Source organism: Oncorhynchus clarkii, chromosome 6, assembly GCF_045791955.1.
Source record: "Oncorhynchus clarkii lewisi isolate Uvic-CL-2024 chromosome 6, UVic_Ocla_1.0, whole genome shotgun sequence".
In the NCBI taxonomy this organism is placed as follows: Eukaryota; Metazoa; Chordata; class Actinopteri; order Salmoniformes; family Salmonidae; genus Oncorhynchus; species Oncorhynchus clarkii.
Window position 1 is genome coordinate 22,934,147 of NC_092152.1, and position 26,458 is coordinate 22,960,604.

The window sequence follows — 26,458 nt, forward strand, 5'->3', positions numbered from 1 at the left end:
GTATTGGTTCAGCACTTTTGAAATGTACAGCGACAGAATTCAGAACATGGGCCGTTCTTACAGTATTTTCCCTGTACACCAAGTCAGAACAGTAAGATAAATAATGGGGCACATAAGCAGACAATGAAAGCTCTTACAATATTTGATGATTACATTTCTCTAAAAACAGGCAATAGGCTAATTAAGAGAGGAAAATGCACCAAATTATTAGCTTGAGGCACATGGGCAGCTAACAACTTACTAAACAACATACACTAAGTAACGTTATTACTTTCTTAGCTACAGTATACATAACTCCCTGGCATATTACATAATTTAATGCAGCAGAATACAATACATTTTTGGACTTCAAAACCACTCATTGTTTAAATTTGCGATATCTAACTTGTTGTGTAATGTTTGTCCAATGGCCGATGAGCACCGATAAGTTTTATCTATAATTTCTCTTCATTATTTATCTTCATGTGACAAGGATTAAAAAGGATTTATCAGTAGATTGTCAACTTGATTCATAATGATGACTGCTAGCTAAGATTTTGAAAGTATGATGTTGACATGATCAGTCCAATCAAAGCTACTGTACATGTAATGTGATTTGACGTCATTTTATCTGTGGCCAATGACCTTAAGTCTTCTTGGATGGGCACTTCTAATGTCAGCAGCCAAAGGGCTAGAATGTTTGAAGTCTCCCCTTACACTTCACGGTGACGTAGTTTCCCCATGATTGATAGAACACTGAGCCAATCGAAGCGCAACACGCCGTATTTTCTGCTGGCACCACCACAGAAAGCACTGAGCTAGGCTGAATCACCTGCATTTTGTAGCTGCCTTACTCAAGAAAACAAAAAGAGACCATGTTTGTTTGCAGCGTTCTTAACTCAATGATAAACTCAGCAAAAAAAGAAATGTCCTCTCACTGTCAACTGTGTGTATTTTCAGCAAACTTATTAACATGTGTAAATATTTGTATGAACATAACAAGATTCAACAACTGAGACATAAACTGAACAAGTTCCATAGACATGTGACTAACAGAAATGGAATAATGTGTCCCTGAACAAAGGTGGAGGTAAAAATCAAAAGTAACCGTCAGTATCTGGTGTGGCCACCAGCTGCATTAAGTACTGCAGTGCATCTCCTCCTCATGGACTGCAACAGACTTGCCAGTTCTTGCTGTGAGATGTTACTCCACTCTTCCACCAAGGCACCTGCAAGTTCCCAGACATTTCTGGGGGGAATGGCCCAAGCCCTGATCCTCCGATCCAACAGGTCCCAGACGTGCTCAATGGGATTGAGATCCGGGCTCTTTGCTGGCCATGGCAGAACACTGACATTCCTGTCTTGCAGGAAATCACGCACAGAACAAGCAGTATGGCTGGTGGTATTGTCATGCTGGAAGGTCAAATCAGGATGAGACTGCAGGAAGGGTACCACGTGATGGAGGAGGATGTCTTCCTTGGAACGCACAGCGTTGAGATTGCCTGCAATCTCCCGGGTGGCGCAGTGGTCTAAGGCACTGCACTGCAGTGCTAACTGCTCCACCAGAGACTCTGGGTTCGAGCCCAGGCTCTGTCGCAGCCGGCCGGCAAAATTTGCCTAGCGTCGTCCGGGTTAGGGAGGGTTTGGCCTTGGGATATCCTTGTCTCATTGCGCACTAGCGACTCCTGTGGCGGGCCCGGGCCCAGTGCACGCTAACCAGGTGGCCAGGTGCACAGTGTTTCCTCCAACGCATTTGTGCGGCTGGCTTCCGGGTTGGATGCGCGCTGTGTTAAGAAGCAGTGCGGCTTGGTTGGGTTGTGTTTCGGAGGAAGCATGGCTTTTGACCTTCATCTCTCCCGAGCCCGTATGGGAGTTGTAGCGATGAGACAAGATAGTAACTACTAACAATTGGATACCACGAATTTGGGGAGAAAAGGGGGTAAAAAAAAGTTAAACATTTTTAAAAAGAGATTACCTGCAATGACAACAAGCTCAGTCCAATGGTGCTGTGACACACCACCCCAGACCATGACGAACCCTCCACCTCCAAATCGATGCCGCTCCAGAGTACAGGCCTCGGTGTAACGCTCATTCCTTCGAGGATAAACGCGAATCCAACCATCACCCCTGGTGAGACAAAACCACGACTCGTCAATGAAGAGCACGTCCAGCGACGGTGGGTTTGTGCCCATAGGCGACGTTGTTGCCGGTGATGTCTGGTAAGCACCTACCTTACAACAGGCCTACAAGCCCTCAGTCCAGCCTCTCTCAGCCTATTGCGGACAGTCTGAGCACCGAGGGTGGGATTTGGCGTTCCTTGTGTAACTCAGGCAGTTGTTGTTGCCATCCCGCAGGTGTGATGTTCAGATGTACCAATCCTGCACAGGTGTTGTTACACGTGGTCTGCCACTGCGAGGACGATCAGCTGTCCGTCCTGTCTCCCTGTAGCACTGTCTTAGGCGTCTCACAGTATGGACATTGCAATTTATTGTCCTGGCCACATCTGCAGTCCTCATGCCTCCTTGCAGCATGCCTAAGGCACATTCATGCAGATGAGTAGGGACCCTGGGCATCTTTCTTTTGGTGTTTATCAGAGTCAGTAGAAAGGCCCCTTTAGCGTCCTAAGTTTTCATAACTGTGAACTTAATTGCCTACCGTCTCTAAGCTGTTAGTGTCTCAACGACCGTTCCGCAGGTACATAATTGTTTATGGTTCATTGAACAAGCATGGGAAACAGTGTTTAAACCATTTACAATGAAGATCTGTGAAGTTAATTTGATTTTGAAGAATTATCTTTGATAGACAGGGTCCTGAAAAGGGATGTTTCTTCTTTTGCTGAATTTATACTATATATATATATTTTTTTTTTACATTGTTTGCTAACTGATATGTGACACGTATTAATGCCAAAACGACTTGCAAAACAGGCAAGCCCCTCCCCAAAAAATGTATGACCACTGGTCAGTTGTAGTTTTCTTACTAGCCATGAAGATGATTTTACTATTATCTCAGCAGGCTGTGGGCGGGAGACCTGTTTACCTCTTGTATTACTCCCATTGCTAGTTTGCTACAGTATATCCATAACTCAGAAGACAGGCTGCTGTAGCTGTCAGAGCTGCCTGCCTCTGCTGTTTGTTTGATTATGAAACATTAGGAATGATTGTGGCTAAGAACAAAGTGGTGGTTGCTGTCTTTAGATTAATCCAGTTTCTGGATGTGTTTGGGTAAATAGGGGCTTCAATAATTCAGTTTCTATTACAAAGCCATCTATATTAAGTCAGAGTGGATGATGTGTGATTGTATCACTTTGTCTCTACACTTGTTTCCTCTTGTGTCGTGTCTAACCTGTTATACTGCAGGTGTGTCTGTACGGTGCAAAAGTCTTACCAGGAGACTCAGTGATCAGCTCTGTCACCACCTAGGTGAAGGACATTGCCTTCCCCAACATCTCTGATCTGGGTGCCTGTGTGTGGGATTTGTCTGATTACAACATCCCCTCTCAGGTAGCATCATATACTCAATACACTTCATCTACAGTGTATCACCTTTTGGTCAGTTTCAGTTCAAATTGTATTTAACTGTTTTTATATTTGTGAATAAGGGGATTTGTTTGAGGAAAATGTGATCTTTGTCTGGCAGACTAACATGATCGTCACCCCCAATCAAACTCAACTGAGCTGTCCAAAGGTATGTTTCTGATTTCTTCTTTAAAATATACTGAAAAGTATATTAGGCTATATTGTGAAACGTTATGTTATTGTTTGAATTGAACACCACTAAAAATATATTGTAAAATGTATAATGAGACTGTAGTTACACATTAGTAAATTTACTTATACAACCTTTATTTCAATTGTAGTCAAAGGGGTATTTGAATGTTAGTGAAATGTGATCCTGTATCTTCTTAAGCTCCCAAGCCAACCCACCATTTGCATGTCAGACAGTGACTGCACAGAGGGATCCAGTGATGTCCGTGGCAACGGTAAACCTCCATGTCTTGCTGATGAATCCTTGTAGAATTGTTAACAAGGGCAGCAACCAGCAAAGAGATGGCTGAAACATTTATTCAGTGTCATAAGTAAATACATATCTACTGCTCCAGAGAAATGTGTCCTAAATTTCATTAACATTTTCTGAATCATCCTGCAATATATTTGAATAACTATATAGCAATGTCTCTAATCATATTACTCTCTTCAAAGGTATGTAGACAGGGCTATGCGTAAACTACTCAGAGACTGTCAATACCTGTGAGGTGCCATCTTGGGGTCCTCTTGAAATAGACACTAACCTACCTGAGTAAATAAGAACACATTACAGTGCATTCTGAAAGTATTCAGACCCCTTGACTTTTTCCACATTTTGTTACGTTACAGCCTTACTCTAAAATGGATAAAATATTTTTTTTCCATCATCAATCTACAAACAATATCCCACGATGACAATGAAAAACAACAGACACTTTACTCAATTAGTTGACGCATGTTTGGCATTGATTACAGCATCTAGTCTTGGGTAACGCTATAAGCTTGGCACAATTGTATTTGGGGAGTTTCTCCCATTCTACTCTGAAGATCCTCTCAAGCGTCGCTGCACAGCGTCGCTGCACAGTTATTTTCAGGTCTCTCCAGAGATGTTCAATCAGGTTCAAGTCCGGGCTCTGGCTGGGCTACTCAAGGACATTCAGAGATTGTCCCGAAGCCACTCCTGCGTTGTCTTGGCTTGGCTGTGTGCTTAGAGTCGTTGTCCTGTTGGAAGGTGAACCTTCGCCCCAGTCTGAGGTCTGGCTCAGGTTTTCATCAAGGATCTCTCTGTACTTTTCTCCATTCATCTTTCCCTCGATCCTGACTAGCCTCCCAGTCCCTGTTGCTGAAAAACATCCCCACAGCATGATGCTGCCACCACCATGCTTCACCGTAGTGATGGTGCCAGGTTTCCTCCAGGCGTGACGCTTGATATTCAGGCCAAGGAATTCAATCTTGGTTCCTTTAGGCCAGATAATCCTGTTCCTCATGGTCTGACAGTCCTCTAGGTGCCTTTTGGCAAACTCCAAGCAGGCTGTCATGAGCCTTTTACTAAGGAGCGGCTTCCGTCTGGCCAGTCTACCATAAAGGCCTGATGGGTGGAGTGCTGCAGAGATGGTTGTCCTTCTGTAAGGTTCTCCCATCTCCACAGAGGAACTCTCGAGCTCGTTAGAGTGACCATCGGGTTCTTGGTCAACTCCCTGACCAAGGCCCTTCTCCCCTGATTGCTCAGTTTGGCCAGGCGGCCAGCTCTAGTCTTGGTGCTTTCAAACTTCTTCCATTTGAGAATGATGGAGGCCACTGTGTTCTTGGGGACCATCAGTGCTGCAGAAATGTTTTGGCACCTTTCCCAAGATCTGTGCCTAGATGCAATTCTGTCTCGGAACTCTACGGAAAATTATTTCGACCTCATGGCTTGGTTTTTGCTCTGACATGCACTGTGGGATTTAATAGACAGGTGTGTGCCTTTCCAAATAATGTTCAATTGAATTTACCACAGGTGGACTCCAATCAAGCTGTAGAAACATCTCAAGGATGGTCAATGGAAACAGGATGCACTGGAGCTCAATTTCGAGGGTCTGAATACTTCTGTAAATAAGGTATTTCTGTTTTAACTCTAAAAACCTGTTTTTGCTTTGTCGTTATGGGTTAGTGTGTTTAGATTGCTGAGGATTTTATTTATTTAATCCATTTTAGAATAAGGACGTAACGTAACAAAATGTGGAAAAAAGTCAAGGGGTCTGAATACTTTCCAAAGGCACTGTATGTTTGTGTTGCACTCAAGTGAAAGATGTAGGAATAAAGGCAGGACACCTGCTTAAGAGTTTTATTTTATTCTGCAGAATAGCCCATATTTTCTCCGTTAGTCTCTTGCAGAAGAAACATTTTGGCTGATGTTAACCCTTCATATCTGAAGCAATGTGGTTTCAATCGCACATCAGACCCCAACTGTCCCATCTTCCACTTCAAGACATGGTCACTGAAACTGTGGAAGACATTCAGACCATGGCTATCAGGGTATAACATGTAGCCACTCACTTTCTTTTCTCAGGTCCCATTTAGATTTGACTCTGCATAAGCCCATATTAGATATTCTTGAACTTATTCTCAGCAGTTATGCAGTGTTTGGTTTGTGTCACAATTCAATAAGAGCTTCGTCCATGTCCATCAGGCTATTTGGGCAGTAATGTAACTCTGTGGTGTATATACACTAAGTATACCAAACATTAGGGACACCTTCCTAACATTGAGTTGCACCCCCCCCACTTCAGTCTCAATTTGTCGGGGCATGGTCTACACAAAGTGTCAAAAGTGTTCCACAGGTATGCTGGCCCATGTTGACTCCAATGCTTCGTACAGTTGTGTCAAGTTAGCTGGATGTCCTTTGGGTGGTGGACCATTCTTCATAAACACAAGAAACTGTTGCGCATGAAACACCCAGCATTATTGCAGTTATTCACACAAACCGATGCGCCTGGCCTGGCAAAAACTACCATATCCCATTCAAAGGCACTTAAATATTTTGTCTTGCCCATTCACCCTCTGAATGACACACACACACACACACACACAATATTTCGTTAACCTGTCTCCTCCCATTCATCTATACTGATTGAAGTGGAATTAACAAGTGACATCAATAAGGGATCATAGCTTTCACCTGATCAGTCTTTCATAGAAAGAGAAGGTGTTCTTAATGTTTTGTATATTCTGTGTAAAATGAGCTAAATAGCTGAATTTTGAAATTAGACTATATCATGGTTATGTTGTTACGGGTGGCGTTCTTTGGATTATGATTGGCTGGAGCTGGGACCTGTGGCCCTAAGTACTCATTCCGCAGGCTGGACATAAAAACTCTGAGAACAATGTACAGTTGAAGTTGGAAGTTTACATACACCTTAGCCAAATACATTTAAACTCAGTTTTCACAATTACTGACATTTAATCCTAGTAAAAATTCCCTGATTTAGGTCAGTTAGGATCACCACTTTATTTTAAGAACATGAAATGTCAGAATAATAGTAGAGAGAATGATTTATTTCAGCTTTTATTTCTTTCATCACATTCCCAGTGGGTCAGAAGTTTACATACACTCAATTAATATTTGTTAGCATTGCCTTTAAATCGTTTAACTTGGGTCAAACTTTTCGGATAGCCTTCCACAAGCTTCCCACAATAAGTTGGGTGAATTTTGGTCCATTCCTCCTGACAGAGCTGGTGTAACTGAGTCAGGTTTGTAGGCCTCCTTACTCTGACACTTTTTCAGTTCTGCACACACATATTCTATAGGATTGAGGTCAGGGATTTGTGATGGCCACTCTAATACCTTGACTTTGTTGTCCTTAAGCCATTTTGCCACAACTTTGGAAGCATGCTTGGGGTCAATGTCCATTTGGAAGACCCATTTATGACCAAACTTTAACTTCCTGACTGATGTCTTGAGATGTTGCTTCAATATATCCACATAATTTTTCTACCTCATGATGCCATCTATTTTGTGAAGTGCACTAGTACCTCCTGCAGCAAAGCACCCCCACAACATGATGGTGTTCTTCAGCTTGCAAGCCTCCCCCTTTTTCTCCAAACATAACGATGGTCATTATGGCCAAAAAGTTATATTTTTGTTTCATCAGACCAGAGGACATTTCTCCAAAAAGTACAATCATTGTCCCCATGTGTAGTTGCAAACCGTAGTCTGGCTTTATTATAGCGGTTTTATAGCAGTGGCTTCTTCCTTGCTGAGCGGCTTTTCAGGTTATGTCGATATAGGACTAGTTTTACTGTGGATATAGATACTTTTGTACCTGTTAACTCCAGCATCTTCACAAGGTCCTTTGCTGTTGTTCTGGGATTGATTTGCAATTTTCGCACCAAAGTACGTTCATCTCTAGGAGGCAGAACACATCTCCTTCCTGAGCAGTATGACAGCGGAGTGGTCCAATGGTGTTTATACTTGCATACAATTGTTTGTACAGATGAACGTGGTGCCTTCAGGCATTTGGAAATTGCTCCCAAGGATGAACCAGACATGAGGAAATCCACAAAAAAAAAAATCTGAGGTCTTGGCTGATTTTTTAACATTTTCACATATTGTCAAGCAAAGAGGCACTGAGTTTGAAGGTAGGCCTTGAAATACATCCACAAGTACACCTCCAATTGACTCAAATGATGTCAATTAGCCTATCAGAAGCTTCTAAAGCCATGACATAATTTTCTGGAATTTTCCAAGCTGTTTAAAGACAGTCAACTTAGTGTATGTAAACTTCTGACCCACTGGAATTGTGATACAGTGAATTAAGTGAAATAATCTGTCTGTAAACAATTTTTGGAAAAATTACTTGTGTCATGCACAAAGTAGATGTCCTAACTGACTTGCCAAAACTATTGTTTGTTAATAAGAAAATTGTGTATTGGTTGAAAAATGTGTTAATGACTCCAACCTAAGTGTATGTAAACTTCTGACTTCAACTGTAGCCCCTGGATACAACTTTAGGTGAGATCAATGAACATGTGGGCACAATACTCTAAAGAGAATAAATATAGCTTTTCAATAAGACTTATTTGCACAGGTTCGCAAAGTACTGCAAAACCACTGATAATGTGTAAACAAGGACCTTGAAGCCATGCTTTTTTTGTCCAGACCTTTACCCCACCTCCAATATCCAGCCCCTGCCACTAAACATCATGCATACACTCGTATTTCCTTAACTTTCTAACTAAGCCTCTTCAGTGTACGACCTATCAAACTGTGAAGGTTAGCCAGAATGCTTGCTTATGTGGTATGGTATGTGCACATACCATAATCTAGGGATGAGAAATGCATTGTACTCCGAATTGTCCCTTTATCTCAACTGTTACACCGATAAGATTGAACGACTGCTAGTTACAGAAAACTGCCCTTTTCGTCCTAATGCTAGGTAGCAGAAGCAAGAGCAGCCGTTTTGGAATGGCAGTGTCAGCCAATCAGCTCCTTTGTTGTTCAACGGAACATTCCATAACGGCGGCAGTGGCTACTGCTAGCTAGCATGAGAACAAAAACAGCAGTTTACTTAAACTTGCAGTCAGTCGTTCAATCTCCTCAATGTTACAGTTGGGATAATGGGACAATTCGGCATACAACTAATTTCTCATCCCTACACTGAGGTACGTTTCCCGAGCCATATCTCGCACCGGCTCCGCTGTGTTTTAATCTAAACAGGAAACCTGTTCGACCCCAGTGCAGCTGTAAGCAAGCGTAGGGTCAGAATCTATAATGGCTACTCTAAAGTTATTTGCTACCTGATAACAAGGAACATATCAATATTAAGAAAATCATTTTAATATGGAAATGGTATTTTGCATCATTTATCAACAAAATAACAAACAAGCGGTATGATAGAATGTAGAAAATAATTTTTACAATTATCGCCTTTTCGGGAATATATTTCCTCTTCCCATCCCTCCACGTCCTCGACCCCTAGCAGCCACTGGGAGAGGAGACAAAGCAAATTGTTCAATCAACATACATTATTACAATAATCTGCTTCCATAATTTATGTAGCAAATCCAATAGGATACTAGCCTGGGCCTAGATCTCTTTGTGCTCCTGCTAAACGCCAACTCAATTGCTATCATAGTCAAGCCAAACATGTTTGGCATCACAATGACTGACAATGAGTTGGCATGATGGCGCATGCAGGCCAGTTGGAATCAAAGAAGATCTGATTAGGGCCAGAATGTAATAAAATCTATACCTTGTGCTTTGAGAATGGCAGCTTTGCCTCTCCCAGCTCCAGCTCCCTGGTTCTTGTTCTTCATACTCTTTAGCATTGGTGCATTCTTCAGCATGTCTGGTAGAATAAGGAATCGAATCTTGCTGCCTCGGATGTACACTTGCTCCAGCTGGGCTACACGGCCGTCTCTGTGGGTCACTGTGATGTTGGCCATCTGGAGGGGACAGAATGTTGAATGAGAAATACATCAAATTAGATTAGGAAGGGAGGGGTTGGGGGGTAGGTTGTTGAGGACAACTTTATGAGGGATTCAGGGAAAAGAGATGCTTATTTATAAATCATAATATTAAAATATAGACTAGTAAGGAACTTAGAACTTGATGCAACATGTTCAGAAAGATACTTTCTATACAATTGTAATTCGGGTTAAGCATGAAATCCACTTTAACGTTTGAGACGCTTATTACCTGGCAGTTCATGTTGTCCTCAGCTTCAATGAGTTTCCCCCGGTACACCTCCCCGGTGTTGGTCTCGCAGGTAACGATGTGGCCCTCAGCTTCATGAAGGACTTTGATTGGCACTCCAATGGACATCTTTCTGAGCACCACCACAAATACAGTAATGATTTTAGTCAAATATAAAAACAGCTTCTGGTTGATGTTATTTGTCACTAAAATCAGCAGTTAAACGTTAGTAGCTAAAACAGGATGAATGGAATTGGCTAGCTGGATGTTAGCTAGCTATGCTTGGTAGCTAACGTTGGCTAACGATAAATATCTAACGTTAGCGCCGAATGATACGTACTATAGCTAGCTCATTTCCATGTGCACTGCTATAATGCTAATAGATAGATGATGATAACCGTAATATCTTACCGTTTAAATCCTTGCAAACAAGTTCGTGGAAATTATTAAGCTAGATAGCTAATATTTTTTTATTTAGGTCTAGCTATGGGTGAATGGCAAAGATGTCCTGCTTGTTTGAAAGCTAGCCTCTTCAGCCCCGTGTATTTCCTGTTTGACTCATTCATAGCCATGGCAAAGATGTTTTATAACCAATAGCTCATTGTTCTATCTGTGGCGATGCAGGGTGAAAACTAGAGCGAGAACTGTATGTGCTGCCACCTACTGATGTCCTGCCAACGGTGCAGTTTAGTTCACTACTAAAGCTTTTTTCTTTTACAGACAACGCTCAATCCAATTTATTACGTTTTTTTTATATTCCATCTATAGTATGAACAACAATTAAGCGACTCGAATAATGTGGGATACACTCTGTGATAGATGTTGTTCTTGTTTGCGACCAGGGTTATTTTGGTGGCAGTGTAGTTTCTGGATCCACTTTTAAGTGTGTGTGTACGCGCGCTATTAACAACATTTGGGTGTGCGGGCGCTACCAGCCACCGGAAGTGAGTTTGACTCGCAATCCTCGTTCGTATCAATTATTTGAAGAAACCCAGCTAGCTATCTGAACATAATTAGTTTAGCGATCAGTACAAGAAAACACTAAACAATTCACATGAATCCACTTTATATGATCTAACAGTTAGTGGGCGAATTGACTATTAAGTCGACCAACTAGATGTAAATAATGATATGTTCTAGGGTACACTGATTTGGTTGCTAGCGCCAGGCAGTGCTAGCCAACACCCTCATGAGGCAATCCAACTCTGGAGGATTAACTAGCTACCGACCCGACCGTAAGCAAGTCTGACTAGTTTGTGATTTGCATCTAGCAGCAAAGAACAAACCAACAGAATGTCAGGTACGTGTGCTCTAGTTATCTAGAGTGTTTTTGAAATGTCACGTTTGGTAGTAGAACCCACCTAACTTAGCTCGCTAACCACCAATTTAGTGTGAAGCAAAATAATTGTTTTATTTAACTAGGCAAGGCAATTATGAACAAATTATTATTTACAATGACGGCCTACCCCAGCCGAACCCTCAACTAACCCGGACGACGCTGAGCCAATTGTGCGCCACCCTAAGGGACTCCCGATCACGCCCGGTTGTTACAGCCCGGGATCGAACCAGGGCATCCCATCCATCTCATGACATTGTCACATGTAAATAACACTTGCTGTGTTTGTCAGTGGTGCTAAAGGAATGTCCAATCCATTAGAAAAACATTAGTTAGCTAGCTACAGTAGTAATTTACTTTCGTAAACATGATTTTAATTAATTTGGAGAAGCTTGCCACAACAGAAAGAAACTGACATATTATAGGCCTGGTGAGCCCAGTAGCTAAGATTGTGTAATTCTTCCCATCAGCCTCATCACATCTTGTTTTTGACAGATGATGCTGTCCTTCTGAATGTACCCGTCATTCGGCAGCTGTACCACTGGGACTGTGGATTAGCCTGCTCCAGAATGGTTTTGAAGTATGAGGACATTTCATCATATACTGCATACAGACATGGGTCTGTATTTTAACTACCGTGCATTGTGTTGGTGAAGACTTCATCATATACAATAATTTGGCAGGTACCTCCACCCTGTGAGTGATGAGGAGTTTCAGGGTGCTTGCTGGGAGTTGAAGCTGACGCAGAGTGTTTGGACAATTGACTTGGCCTACCTCATGTGCCAGCTGAGGGTCCGGCACCGCTTCTGCACTCAGACACTGGGTGTTGACAAGGGCTTCAGGAATCAGGTAATGAGTCAACACTTTGTAGGCCATCACAAGTACAATAGTTATAATGTAAGGTTAAGTACATTTAATTATCATGTAGCCCACCATAACAAATGTCCTTAACTAATACGTACCTGAGAGACTTACTATGTTTGTTTCTTTCATCTGTTTCCAGTCCTTCTACAAAAAGCATTTTGACACTGAGGAAGACAGAGTCAACGAACTCTTCCTAAAGGCTGAAAGCAAGGGTGTGGTGGTGAATAAATGGTTAGTAAACCTTGTGAAATACTTGCACTGGTTAGTAATATTTTTTTTTACAGACCTAGACAGAACATAACTAAGAGATGCTAACTTTCTGCCTTTTTGAATGTCACCTGTAGCTCTGTGACAATTCAGGAAATCCAGGAACATATTTACCAGGGCCATGTGGCCATAGTGCTGGTCAACGCTGTGGTTCTGGTGTGTGAACTCTGCTCTTCGCCTGTCAAGTACTGCTGTTTCCTGCCTGTGGGCCAGAAGTGCTTCTGCAGGAAGCCAGAATACCAGGGTCACTTTGTGGTGGTGTGCGGCTTCAACCGGAGCACTGACTGCATCTTCTACAACAACCCTGCCTACTCAGACCGTTAGTCCTCCCTCTACACATTTCCAACAGTCGACAGGGCCACTGACTTACTAGACCCTTATATTCATTAAGTATAAGTGTGGAATAAATCACATTGTGTTTTTTGGCATTCCAAGTTCTAAATCTAAGTGCTTCATAATAAATTGCACAATAACATAACACCTGCACCTGACTCTGTGCCCTGCATGGGGCTTTGCATTAACATGTAACCAGAGGGTGAAAAGTTAACCATGTTCTTGTCAGTAAGCACAGAGAGATTGAGTAAGAGTGAAAATATCACATTGACAGAAAGCCTTTGTGTGTTTTGCTTACAGGCGTGTGTTGCACCAGCATTAGTAACTTTGAAGAGGCTCGAATGAGCTACGGGACAGATGAGGATATTCTGTTCATCTTCAAGGAGAGCTGATGGCTTCGGGACAATGAAGATGCAGATGGTCTCCACATCGCTATGGTGCCCCATCCTCACTATGATGACACATCAGTGGGTCTACAGGTCCCTGAACTGGGACTGCTGGTTCCAGCTCTTGCCCAGTGTTGTAGATGGTCCCGGGCTGTCCTCTCCAGTGCTAACTGACTGCTCACAGAACACACATCACTCCAACGTCACCACACCAGCCTCACTTCACATAGCCCATGCTAGTCGTCAGTGTGTAAAGGAATAATCACTGAAGACATAAATAAAGTGTGGTTTTTAAGTTGGTTGGGGGACAAGCAGATAGATGAAATAGAATAAAGGAATTTTTCCTGTGTCCCATTTTGTTTAGTTTTACTTCAGTTAGTTGATTCTACCAATTGACGTGTGAAGGGTGAGCAGTGCAAGACTTGAAATCCTATTTCTAATGCTGGGTGGAAAAAATAACATGACACTCAAGTTGATTCTAGACTTGTAGAGGAGGACAAAACAATGCACATACAAGGGCTTATGGCAACATGATGCTCTCTTTGTTTTTAGCTGGTGTCAGTCTGATGGGCCATGTATTGCTGCTTTCCTCCCCTTAGACTAGCCTTGTCTTATTTTATTAATAGTTATTTTGATACTGTTTGTTGAACTTCATGTTTTATTTAGTATTTTCTAATAACATGGAATAGAGGGAGAAATTGTTTTTGAAAGACTCAGGTAATTAATGTCCATAGAGTCTGATGTGTTGTATTACAATAGCAAACCCATGTTACAAATGTATTTTCTTTAATGCAATACACCTTGACCCATTTCCTGTTTATGGAACCAAATCTGCCTGGCAGGCCTAGGTGTCAGTCATCAGGACATCATGTTCAACCTCAGCCTGCTGCTTTGTACAGACTTTGCTTTTGTTGTGTGAACCGATGATTACAGTCCATGTCAGTGTCATTCACATCAAGGAGATTATTACAGAGAATCAGCTATAGTTTCAACTGAAGGCAATGAAGGCTGGTGGGAGGAGCTATAGGAGGATGGGCCCATTGTAATGGCTGGCATGGAATTATTGGAACTGTATCAAACATGGAAACCACATGTTCGAATCCGTCCCATTAATTCCATTCCAGCCATTACGATCAGCCTGATCCTCCTATAGCTCATCCCACCAGCCTCCACTGTCTGACGTTTTTTCAGTGTTGCACTACATGCCTCGATCTCCATGCTCTTTGAGTTTGGAAAAGGGAGAATGGAGACACAGTGGAAAGTGAAGTACTCGGTACGAGGTAGATGGATGCCTTGCAGGTTTTGCTTCAGTATATGACTCAACACTACCTTCCGAGTTTTAAAGGAATTATTAGATCATAAGATATTTTCTGTTGAAAATAGCAATCAAGTGGAGGCAACACACAGAATGACTTCATTATTCTCTTTCAACATTTATTTTTATATTTTGGTATCATGGATGATGTTATTGCACTTTGGTTTTTGTACCAGCCATAATTCTGTATTATTTAATTTTCATTTTACCATGATAACATATTTTCCCAATCTAGATGGGATGACAATGATTTATTCCTGCTTGTGTATTTTTGTTATGAACAAATGGAATGTGTTAAAATTGCTTTATTTTTATGAAATATACAATTCCATTTATGTACTGTACTCATTAAAATAATTTGAACACATTCTTTGGTTTAGCTTATGGCTGGCTTGTTTGGTCTGTTAATAATCTTGATAGCAGTAATCATGTCTTCCTCAACATTGACCTCATGTCCTGTTATTGAGATAGCCTACTGTCTACAGTGCAGCACGTCTCTTTGTTTAGGTGTACCTTCAGGTCATGTCGATCTTCTACTTCTTGATAATGTTTGGCTTGAAGTCATGCTTGGTTGCCCTGGTGAGCTCCTCTGAATAGTCCCCATACCTCCCAGTCATCTGCAGATATAGTAATGCAAACTACTTATGCAAATGTAATATACCAGGGTTTTGTTATCGCGTAACTGAACATGATACAGGTTAAACCAGACAGTGATGTCTGTTAGTGTTTCACAGGTAGACAACCTGCAACATTATGCATAGATCATGAGGTCTATGGATATGAATGTGCTGTGAGGCTAACGTTCAGCAACATGACACTTGTTAACATGGCAGTAGGCCCCAGGCCTGTTCTGGATGCAGAATGTAAATGGCAGACAGACACACTGCACTTGGGTGTGGCTCATATATCAAACATGGGTCTATGCCATTGAGGCTCACTGTCAATGACGCTGGTATAGACCTGACCCATTTCTGGATATCCCTTTTGTATGCTTTACTTATTCAGAAGTATCTCTATTCATGCAGACATCCATGTCAAATTATTGACAGAAAGATACAGTGTTGATTGAGTACTTAGTTGAAAAGCAGATATGCAGTAATATGCATGATACTACACTGTCCTAAAAAAACTGAAAGATTTATACCTTTTTTTTCCATTCCCAGAGGTGAACTCATTCTTAAAGTGCTCCTACATAAAACAAGAGAGATATCCTCTTCAGAAATCTGCATTATGATGGTTCATACATAATATAGTTGTGTTCACCAGCTGTGAAGTCTGGCAGTGGCATACTGTATGAGGCTACACACAAAAGAGAGGATACCAGTATATCATGGATAATTGGACTATGGAGGCAGTAGAGGGCAGAATGGAATATATTTCAATGCCCCTAGGACTTGGCTCAGTAATAAGAGGTTGTAAAAGAGATAATGTGGAACAACATAAACCAGTCTTTGGTGGTATTTACTGTCCCAACAAGGTTGATTCCACAGGTGAAGTAGTGGTTTGCTATAGCTGCATAACTAGCCTCAATTGACCACATGGGCTCACTGAGTTGAAGAGGATTTCTGCTTATATATCTGAGCCTAGAGGAAAGTAATTGTCCTCAGGCCTGGAGGGAAGCAAAAGTTCTTCCGCTACCCAAGAGTGGTAAAACAGCCTTTACTGGTTCTAACAACAGACCTATCAGCTTGCTGCCAGCTATTAGCAAACTGTTTGAAAAAATTGTGTTTGACCAAATACAATACTATTTATCTGTAAACAAATTAACAACAGACTTTCAGCATGCTTATAGAGAAGGGCACTCACCATGTACTGCACTGACACAAATGACTGATGATTGGTTGAAATAAATCAATAGGAAGAAGATTGTGTGAGCTGTACTGTTAGATTTCAGTGCAGCCTTTGACATTATTGACCATAAGTTGTTGTTGAGAAAACTTATGTGTTATGGGTTTTCAACCTTTGCCATAATATTATGATGGATTCAGAGCTATCTATCTTATAGATCTCAGAGGGTTTTCTTTAATGCAAGCTTCTCTAATGTCAAACATGTAAAGTGTGGTGTACCGCAGAGCAGCTCTCTAGGCCCTCTACTCTTTTCTATTTTTTCCAATGGCATTTAACAAAGCATGTATGTCCATGTAAGCTAATGATTCAACTATATACACATCAGCAACCACAGCTAATGAAGTCACTGAAATCCTTAACAACGAGTTGTAGTCTTGGTGGCCAGTAATAAACTGGTCCTGAACCTCTCTACAACTAAGAACATTGTATTTGGTACAAATCATTCCTTAAGTTCTAGATATCAGCTGAATCTGGTAATGAATAGTGTGGCTGTTGAACAAGTTGAGGAGACAAAATTACTTGGTGTTACCTTAGATTGTAAACAGTCATGGTCAAAACATATAGATTAAATGGTTGTAAAGATGGCGAGAGGTCTGTCTATAATAAAGAGATGCTCACACTCCACAGAACAAGTCCTGCAGGTTCTAGTTCGATCTTATCTTGATTATTGTCCATTATTACAGTATGGTCAAGTGCTGCAAAGTGTTACGTTCTGACCTTAGTTCTTTTATTATGTCTTTGTTTTAGTATGGTCAGGGCGTGAGTTGGGTGGGTTGTCTATGTTTCTTTTTCTATGTTTTGGGATTTCTGTGTTTGGCCTGGTATGGTTCTCAATCAGAGGCAGCTGTTTATCGTTGTCCCTGATTGAGAACCATATTTAGGTAGCCTGGTTTCACTTTTGAGTTGTGGGTGATTATTTTCCGTGTTAGTGTTTGTTACCACACTGGACCATTTCGTTTGATTCACTTTGTTATTTTGTATTTTTGTAGTGTTCAGTTTGTCTATTTAAATTGAAAACTTGGCACGCTGCAAATTGGTCCGACCTCTCTTACTCCTCATCAGAAGAAGATGACGAATGTTACACAAAGAAAGACCTAGTTAAGCTGCAACTGGCCCAGAACAGAGCGGAACATCTTGTTCTTCATTGTAATCAGAGGGCTAATATTATGCCAGTCTCTTTTGGCTGAGAGTTGAGGAAAGACTAACTGCTTTTATAAGAAACAATGTGTTGGAAATTCCAAATTGTTTGCATAGTCAACTTACACACAGCACCGACACACACTTACACCACCAGACAAGCCACCAGGGGTCTTTCACAGTCCCCAGGTCCAGAACAAATTCAAGGAAACGTACAGTATTATACAGAGCCATGAGTGCATGGAACTCCCTTCCATCTAATATAGCACAAGTGAACCTGGTTTAAAAAAAACAAATAACGCAACACCTCACGGCACAATGCCTCTCCCAATGTGACCTACTTGTTGTGTGTATGTACTGACATGCACGTGTAACTGATAGATGCACAAATTACACTACATGTTAATGTTTTTAAATGTATGTCAATTGTAAAGTATTTTGTCTGTATTGTATTTTTCAGTATGTTTCAGACCACAGTAAGACTAGCTGTCGCCATCGGCTAATGGGGATCCTAATAAATAAAAAATCTAATCAAATCTCAATCCATTCATACTGTACATGAACCATTTGAGAGGGTGATGGTGCCCATAGTAGATGTTCATAGCAATCTTTCCAAACTGGGTCTGAAACACTCTGTGGCCAGTGTCGCCCTCCATGTAATTTGTGGACTGAGTTAGGGGGGAGGAAAAAGTCCAAGTAAAAGTCTGTGCATATCTGCATCCAGTATAGTATATTTGCCATAAAAAAATGTAAGAGGTCAGTTTAACAGGGTTACATGTAAGGAAATATAGAAGAAAAAGACAAAAGAAGAAGGTTCCATTAAATTCTCAGAAGCTCTACAAATCTAATGTATTCCTAAGGAAATGGTTGATACTGTAGGTGTCAGTGTAGGACAATGAACATGAGCAATGCACATGTCATGCAGGCCTTGTCATCTGCATGAACATACAGAATCCGTTGACCTCAAAATAATAGGTTTAGTGGATGACATGACATGATTATTAACTTCTTGAGAAATGAAACAACAGCCTGTTGTGTTCAGTAAGTAATGAGTATGTCTTCCTGCTGTAGACACACCATTGTGGGATGCCAGCTGGAAGAGTATAGTGTGTGTGTGTGTGTGTGTGTGTGTGTGTGTGTGTGTGTGTGTGTGTGTGTGTGTGTGTGTGTGTGTGTGTGTGTGTGTGTGTGTGTGTGTGCGTGACAGACACAAGCAACTTTAGAGTATAAAGTACAAAGATGTCTGGAACAGTCCTCCTGACAGCCCTAATTACAAAGGTCTGTTCCTCACTCTGAGTATGGACATGCATCTAATGAGACAAGCACACAGGCAGATAAAAGAGATGGGGTCGTAAGCAGGGAACCTTTGTTGTGTTCAGGCCGTACATTTCAGGGCTGCAGCAAGTGTAGAACATATATAGCAGGGTGGATTTCTTAAAAGGCCTTTTCCATGGATTCAAAGTGTACCCGCTCCAATTAACACGAGCTACAGGGCGAGCTACAGGCTCTAAATTCATCTTCCTGTTGGTTTACAGATCGGAATGCCAGAGACATGAGGAATTATTGTTTGATGAACAAATGGGACACTATTCAATTAACATGTACTCAATGATCTGCTCGGGACTTGATGTACACATACACTACGGTTCAAATGTTTGGGGTCACTTAGAAATGTCCTTGTTTCTGAAAGAAAAGCACATTTTTTTGTCCATTGATCAGAAATACAGTGTAGACATTGTTAATGTTGTAAATGACTATTGTAGCTGGAAATGGCAGATTATTTATGGAATATCTACATAGGCATTATCAGCAACCATCACTCCTGTGTTCCAATGGCACATTGTGTTAGCTAATCCAAGTTTATCATTTTAAAAGGCCAATTGATCATTAGAAAACCCTTTTGCAATTATGTTAGCACAGCTGAAAACTGTCCTTCTTTAGACGAGTTGAGTATCTGGAGCATCAGCATTTGTGGGTTTGAAATTTCTTCTGAAACTCATCAGTCTATTCTTGTTCTGAGAAATTAAGGCTATTCCATGCGAGAAATTGCCAAGAAACTGAAGATCTCGTACAACGCTGTGTACTACTCCCTTCACAGAACCAGAATAGCAAGAGGAGTGGGAGGCCCCGGTGCACAACTGAGCATGAAACTAGACACATTATAGTGTCTAGTTTGACAAGTCATCAACTGGCAGCTTCATGAAATAGTACCCACATAACACCAGTCTCAACGTCAACAGTGGAGACCTCTACTGCTGTGTTCCAAAGTACGTTGTGTACCTTCTCTCGCTACAAAATGGGCGATATCACTACGATGTTGTATTTCTTTGCCAGCTGAAGACAAAACAAGAATAGAGTTAAGACATGAGTCATCATACAAAGACAAAAGGCTGGAATTGCCCATCTCCATCAGCAGCTGTTTTTATGTTCTAGACCCCAAACTGAGCATGAACTCCCACCACAAACATGTATTATTCACTATGCATGAATTAGATGACAGCATGCAAACTACCCCAGAGTACAATCACTCTTTGTTTCTCAACAGCTAGGCCTACATTATGTTGTAGAATGTGCCTTGTCGTTAAACATAATGGAACATTATTTCACATGCTAAATAATACACTAAGGAGCAATACCAATCTCTAATCTAGACAATGGCATTATTTGACTACAGTTTCATATCTGTTAACCTTATACTGCAGTGGGCTAAATCAGGGTCACACAGTGTTTCTTGGTAGTCAAATAAATCTACTTTGTAACAAAAGTACTCACCTTACACACATGGTTATGGGCTTACAAAAAGAAGACACCTGGACCATGTCAGATATAGCGTTGAATGTATAACATTTTTAGTTTGCAACTCAATATTACACTTTATATACATCACAGAAGACTGAAATATAACAACACTGTTTGATATAGAAACACAGGATTTGCGCCACAATTGTTTTGTTTTATTAATATGGAAATTATGAAAAATATTAATAACATTCCACCCATGAGGCCACTAGGTCATTTGACTGCAGGGATTTGTAAAACAACAGTTAAATTATGCATACTTACTACTACCCATACTATTAAATGGCTTCTACTATGACTGTTCTCAGAGTATGAGTCACTAGCAGTATTGCATTGGATGTGGTATATTCTTGTGCCATGGATGACCCTTGACCTCGGCAGAAGCGGGTGGTGTATCCACCTTATGCAGACTCTGTCCACATTTCTTTCTCCCGGGTACGGAAGGCAAAGGGAGTACCTGTGATGGGGAACAAAGCAGGATCATCTCTAAAAACTCAGAGCCGTAAAATGGAGGTACACACTAGAGAGCACTTAAACATAACTGTTCATATAAGTATATCTCTCAGAGGACAGAAAATATGCATACGATGCTCCAAAAATGTATCACGTGATCTGTCTTCACACCATGTGATGCATTTTGATGAAAATCTCTGTGTATGCTTATTACTGTTGCACATAGCTGTGGGGATGGGGGTCACCTCCCTGATGGAGCACTTGGGGGTGAGTTTGGTGTATTTCTGCTATACTAGGACACTCTAAATGGGCAAGAGGCCATAGGAATGCACACCTCTTTCATCACATGTTCAACACATCATAATGTTGTTTAGGACCCCAAACAAATAGGATAACAGACTGTGGTTGGTGTGCTGCTGATGTCCCTTTGACCAATTAAGGACAAATCCTTATTCTCTGTAACCGATTGCACAAATAAAATGTATGGAAAGCTCCAATAGGCTACCTCAGTAAAACAGATCTGTAATCTCACTCACTCCAGGCCTCCTGAAAGGAGACAATGTTGACCCCACACATGGCCGCCACATCGACCATCTCACCAATCCTTTTGTGGAGTGCTATTATCCAGGTAGAGGGATGAACACCAGCGAAGGCTGCTGTGGGCAGGGCGGCTCATAATAATGGCTGGAATGGAGTGTAACGACTGGAATGGAGTGTAACGACTGGAATGGAGTGAATGGAATGGTGTTTGATACCATTCCATTTACTCCATTCTGGCCTTCATTGATGAACACAGAGATCAGTCACCAAGCCCCATGCGTCTTCTCAACACTGCTCATAGCAAGGACTTCACATTGCAATTGGGTAAATCCATTTCATTTCAATAACTTTTTGACAGTACCCATTTAGATTTGAACAAAACGTTCCATACATATTTTCCAATTGTAGAAGGGCTCAGAAAGTGACTTTTTGGACCTGAATGCCAAATCATTCAAGAGAAAAAGGTGGTCAAAGTTGACCGATGTTGATACGATGAAACATCCATGTCATCACTGGAAAAGATAAACGGTTGAGATTAATATAATTTAAAAGTTTACAAACAGGATTGTCAGAAATGTTATACAAATAAAAAATAGGTCATGTTTTAGCTTAGACCCTATTTTACATCATCTGAGGTTTATGTGTTGTGACCGTCATCAGTTGAGGCACAACGTGCGCTTGAATACAGGGTGGGTGTCATGTTTTGGCTGATAAATGTACTAAAATGGGATGTCAACTTTCAAATGGTACGACAAAGATGGTTAGAGGTCCACACATCAGAGGATGTTGACTTGAATGGGACTATCTGTTGTTTTAGATTATACTGTCAATCCTCCATAAGAAACATGGCCATTAAGTTGAATATTCAACGATGGTTGGACCGGCGGGCATCTTTGTGGTAGTAATTAGAAGTTCAAATTTCTATTAAATTTTAATGGTGTACCAGCTAAATTGCAGTGGTCTGAAGGGATAGGGTCTGTTCTATGAATTATATTTCTATGGTTGAAATGACACCCACCCTGTATTCAAGAGCATGTCGTGTCTCAACCGATGGCGGGCACAACACAAAAACCTCAGATGTGAAAAAGGGCCTAAGCTACAACACATGTGAATATGAACTAAATCTGAGTTAACGTGTTTTTAGATCATTTTCATTAAAGGTTTAAAATATACATTTTTATTTAAAAGCATTTTTTTCAATAAATAATCAAATAGTGTGACTAAACTGTAAGCTTTAAAATGATATCGAACTCAACCGTTTATATTTTCCAGCGATGAAGACATGCATGTCTCATGGTATGTTTTAGCATTCAGGTCGTTTTAGCGTTCAGAAAAATACTTTTCTGACCACTTTTTCCATGGGTAAACATAAAACATTTTGAGTAAATCAAAAGGGATGCTGTGAAAAAGTGATTGAATTGAAATGGATTTATTGTAACTTTACATTCACATATAACAAGAAGAAAGAGAGAGTGCCATAGATGCAAACAATATTGCAGCAGGCTTTGGTTGGTAAAGAGATTGAACCTAAGTAGTCATTACTCTCTAATCTGAACCAGGACAGAGGCATCAGTGGGCAGAACGATGCGGTTCTGAATGAGGACGTTTCTCGGGGGCCTGAGCTACTCCGGAGACGCATCAAGCAAGTACCCATGAAGCTCAAAGTCCCTCTCCAATGCACCTCACATGCTGGGAGATCAAACTTCCTGCAAGAGATTGTCAAATGTGCTTTGAAGGTCAGCTAAACCTAACTATCCAGACAGAAGTGACTCTCATCTGGTTTCACAGACCCTCAGCAACACCTATATGAAATGCTGGTAAACCCTACAAACAAGTGCATCTTTGTGTGATTGTATTAACAGTTGAGTAATTAACAAAATACTACACAATTTTGATTGAACCATCCCTTTATTTTGCCATTGCTGCTAGGTGGCACCAGCCTGCCAGGCAGATAGTGTGTGGATTGCTTAATGTCCATATATTCTAAAGACTGAAGATTGCACCCATGAAAGGTTCAATCATAGACATTAAAACCAGGGTTCAATACTGCCCCCATTTACAGGCGCTATGACAGGGGTTGGTTGAAAGGACACTGTTTTGATCAAAGTCCACTTTATTGTAAATAAATTACTCACTCTGCTGAACAGTAGACTCCAAACGAATAATTGAATATCAACATTGGAGACATCAACATTTTCATATATTTTCCACTTTATAACAGCAGTGTCAAAATGTGGCTAAACCTCATGGATGAGAACATATTGTCCACATAGTTATGAAATGCAATCTACTGTATTTTCTATGGTCCCATGGCAACCTGGTATCATAGCATTTCATATTGTTCTGTACATGTATCTGAAACATTCCATTTAGTATGATGCCCGGAGCCGCCAATGCCGCCCGTCAGCCAGGGGCCGCCAGTGCCGCCCGTCAGCCAGGGGCCGCCAGTGCCGCCCGTCAGCCAGGGGCCGCCAGTGCCGCCAGTCAGCCAGGGGCCGCCAGTGCCGCCAGTCAGCCAGGGGCCGCCAGTGCCGCCAGTCAGCCAGGGGCCGCCAGTGCCGCCAGTCAGCCAGGGGCCGCCAGTGCCGCCAGTCAGCCAGGTGCCGCCAGTCAGCCCAGCGCCAGCGCCGCCAGTCAACCAGGGGCCGCCAGTCAGCCAGGGGCCGCCAGTGCCGCCAGTCAGCCAGGGGCCGCCAGTGCCGCCAGTCAGCCAGGGGCCGCCAGTCAGCCAGGGGCCGCCAGTGCCGCCAGTCAGCCAGGGGCCGCCAGTGCCGCCAGTCAGCCAGGTGCCGCCAGTCAGCCCAGCGCCAGCGCCGCCAGTCAACCAGGGGCCGCCAGCGCCGCCAGTCAGCCAGGGGCCGCCAGTCAGCCAGGGGCCGCCAGTGCCGCCAGTCAGCCAGGGGCCGCTAGAGCCCCTCTGTCCCGAGCAGCTGTCCCTCGGTCCCGAGCAGCTGCCGCCCCTCTGTCCCGAGCAGCTGCTTCACCTCTGTCCCGAGCTGCCCCTCTGTCCCAAGCAGCCCCTCTGTCCAGTGGGGTCATTGAGAGGGGTGGGCATGGTGAGTAAGCCACGGAGGCGGACAATAAGGCGGACTAAGACAATGGCGAAGTGGGGTCCGCGTCCCGCGCCAGAGCCGCCACCGCGGACAGACGCCCACCCAGACCCTCCCCTATAGGTCAAGGTTTTGCGGCCGGAGTCCGCACCTTTGGGGGGGGGGTACTGTCACGTTCTGACTTCTATTTCCTTTGTTTTGCATTTATTTAGTATGGTCAGGGCGTGAGTTGGGTGGGCAGTCTATGTTTGTTTTTCTATGTTTTGGGTCAGTTCTATGTTTTCGGCCTAGTATGGTTCTCAATCAGAGGCAGGTGTCATTAGTTGTCTATGTTATGTTATGTTTCGTATAGTATATATTTAGTCCCAGTATCCTTAGCTTAGCTGATCACTAAGCTAAGGATCCTGGGACTAAACACCTCCCTCTGTAACTGGATCCTGGACTTCCTGACGGGTCGCCTCCAGGTTGTAAGGGGTAGGTAACAACACATCTGCCACGCTGATCCTCAACACTGAAGCCCTTCAGGGGTGCGTGCTCAGTCCCCTCTTGTAGTCTCTGTTCACCCACGACTGCATGGCCAGGCACGACTCCAACATGTCATTAAGTTTGCAGACGACACAACAGCCTGATCACTGACAACAACGAGACAACCTATAGGGAGGAAGTGAGAGACCTGGCCGGGTGGTGCCAGAATAACAACCTATTCCTCAACGTAATCAAGACAAAGGAGATGATTGTGGACTACAGGAAAGGAGGACCAAGCACGCCCCCATTCTCATCGACGGGGCTGCAGTGGAGCAGGTTGAGATCTTCAAGTTCCTTGGTGTCCACATCACCAACAAAATAACATGGTCCAAGCACACAAAGACAGTCATGAAGAGGGCCCGACAAAGCCTATTCCCCCTCAGGAAATGAAAAGGATTTGGCATGGGTCCTCAGATTCTCAAAAGTTTCTACAGCTGGAACATCGAGAGCATCACTGCCTGGTACAGCAACTGCTCAGCCTCTGACCGCAAGGCACTACAGAGGGCAGTGCGTTCGGCCCAGTACATCACTGGGGCTAAGCTGCCTGCTATCCTTGACCTCTATACCAGGCGGTGTCAGAGGAAGGCCCTAAAAATGGTCAAAAACACCAGCCACCCCCGCCATAAACTGTTCTCTCTGCTACCGCATGGCAAGCGGTGCTGGAGCACCAAGACTAAGACCAAAAGGCTTCTTAACAGCTTTTACCCCCAAGCCATAAGCTTCCCGAACATCTAATCAAACGGCTAACTGGACTATTCATTGTGTCCGCAACCCCCTCCCCCCAACCCCTCTTTTACGCTGCTGCTACTCTGTTTATCGTTTATTACTTTAACTAATCCAACATGTACATATTTCCTCAATTAGCCCAACTAACCGGTGCAAACGCACATTGACTCTGTACAGGTATACATAGCCTCGCTACTGTTATTTTTGAAAATATTTTTTTCCTTTAGTTATCTATTGTTTTCCTAGGGATCTGACCTAGCAACCTTTCAGTTACTGGCCCAACGCTCTAACCACAAGGCTACCTGCTGCCCCAAGTCCTGCCAACTCAAAAACTGCACAATAAATGTGTAACCAAGGGAGAACTAGTGCATTTCTCTGAGAAAAGCTGCTTCAGTTTTACTAATCTTCCAAAACACTTGAAATTCTTGTAAAATAATTTGCATTTATTTGATCAAATAGACTTTGAAAGGGTAGACATGCAGAAATTCCTCTTTTCAAAAGTCTTGCTGTTACAAAAGTAGATCTTCATGCAGCTTAAGAGGTTACAGGTTCTTCTTGGTGAAGCGCCTGAATGGCTTCATCATTGCTGAAAAGACCCTGACAATCAAGGATTGTTTTTTGACAGGCTGAGATATGGAGGGAGAAACCTCTCCAACTGGAGCTAGAAACACAAGAGAAATGGATGGGGTAAGAGAGAGAG

General features: G+C 42.4%; 2 protein-coding genes and 2 pseudogenes across 3 annotated transcripts; 2 read left to right on the forward strand and 2 right to left on the reverse strand.

Annotated features, from left to right (window-relative positions):
• The first annotated feature begins 1,371 nt into the window (after positions 1–1,371).
• LOC139412331 (P2X purinoceptor 4-like) lies at positions 1,372–4,282 on the forward strand (annotated as a pseudogene).
• A 1,538-nt stretch (positions 4,283–5,820) lies between these two features.
• Positions 5,821–10,722, reverse strand: LOC139410825 (small nuclear ribonucleoprotein Sm D3). Of its 2 annotated transcripts, none has more exons than XM_071156367.1 (4): positions 10,591–10,722; positions 10,183–10,312; positions 9,737–9,929; positions 5,821–9,469 (listed from the first exon to the last, which is right to left on the reverse strand). In XM_071156367.1, the coding sequence occupies exons 2-4, from the start codon at positions 10,306–10,308 to the stop codon at positions 9,405–9,407; spliced, it is 384 nt and encodes a 127-aa protein (XP_071012468.1). In that variant the 5' UTR covers positions 10,309–10,312; positions 10,591–10,722; the 3' UTR covers positions 5,821–9,404. The 2 variants fall into 2 exon arrangements, with proteins under 2 accessions (XP_071012468.1, XP_071012470.1); XM_071156369.1 differs by having other exon boundaries at positions 10,183–10,308; positions 10,591–10,713.
• A 416-nt stretch (positions 10,723–11,138) lies between these two features.
• On the forward strand, positions 11,139–15,047 carry LOC139410826 (protein GUCD1-like). The gene is made up of 6 exons (XM_071156370.1): positions 11,139–11,479; positions 12,011–12,095; positions 12,199–12,364; positions 12,519–12,610; positions 12,724–12,965; positions 13,280–15,047. Exons 1-6 carry the CDS (start codon positions 11,473–11,475, stop codon positions 13,369–13,371), a joined length of 684 nt encoding a protein of 227 aa, XP_071012471.1. The 5' UTR covers positions 11,139–11,472; the 3' UTR covers positions 13,372–15,047.
• The window catches only part of LOC139412333 (beta-ureidopropionase-like), a 20,958-nt pseudogene continuing 7,952 nt past the window's right edge, over positions 13,453–26,458 (reverse strand).

Excerpts from the sequence above, each read along its gene's own strand:
- LOC139410825 (XM_071156367.1), bottom strand. The coding sequence starts at position 10,308 with ATGTCCATTGGAGTGCCAATCAAAGTCCTTCATGAAGCTGAGGGCCAC. Across the intron at positions 9,930-10,182 it reads AGGACAACATGAACTGCCAG|ATGGCCAACATCACAGTGAC; the intron begins GTAATAAGCGTC and ends TGTCCCCTCCAG. Across the intron at positions 9,470-9,736 it reads TGCCATTCTCAAAGCACAAG|TGGCTGCTAGGGGTCGAGGA; the intron begins GTATAGATTTTA and ends CTCCTCTCCCAG.
- LOC139410826 (XM_071156370.1), top strand. Across the intron at positions 12,365-12,518 it reads ACAAGGGCTTCAGGAATCAG|TCCTTCTACAAAAAGCATTT; the intron begins GTAATGAGTCAA and ends ATCTGTTTCCAG. Across the intron at positions 12,966-13,279 it reads CAACCCTGCCTACTCAGACC|GCGTGTGTTGCACCAGCATT; the intron begins GTTAGTCCTCCC and ends TTTTGCTTACAG.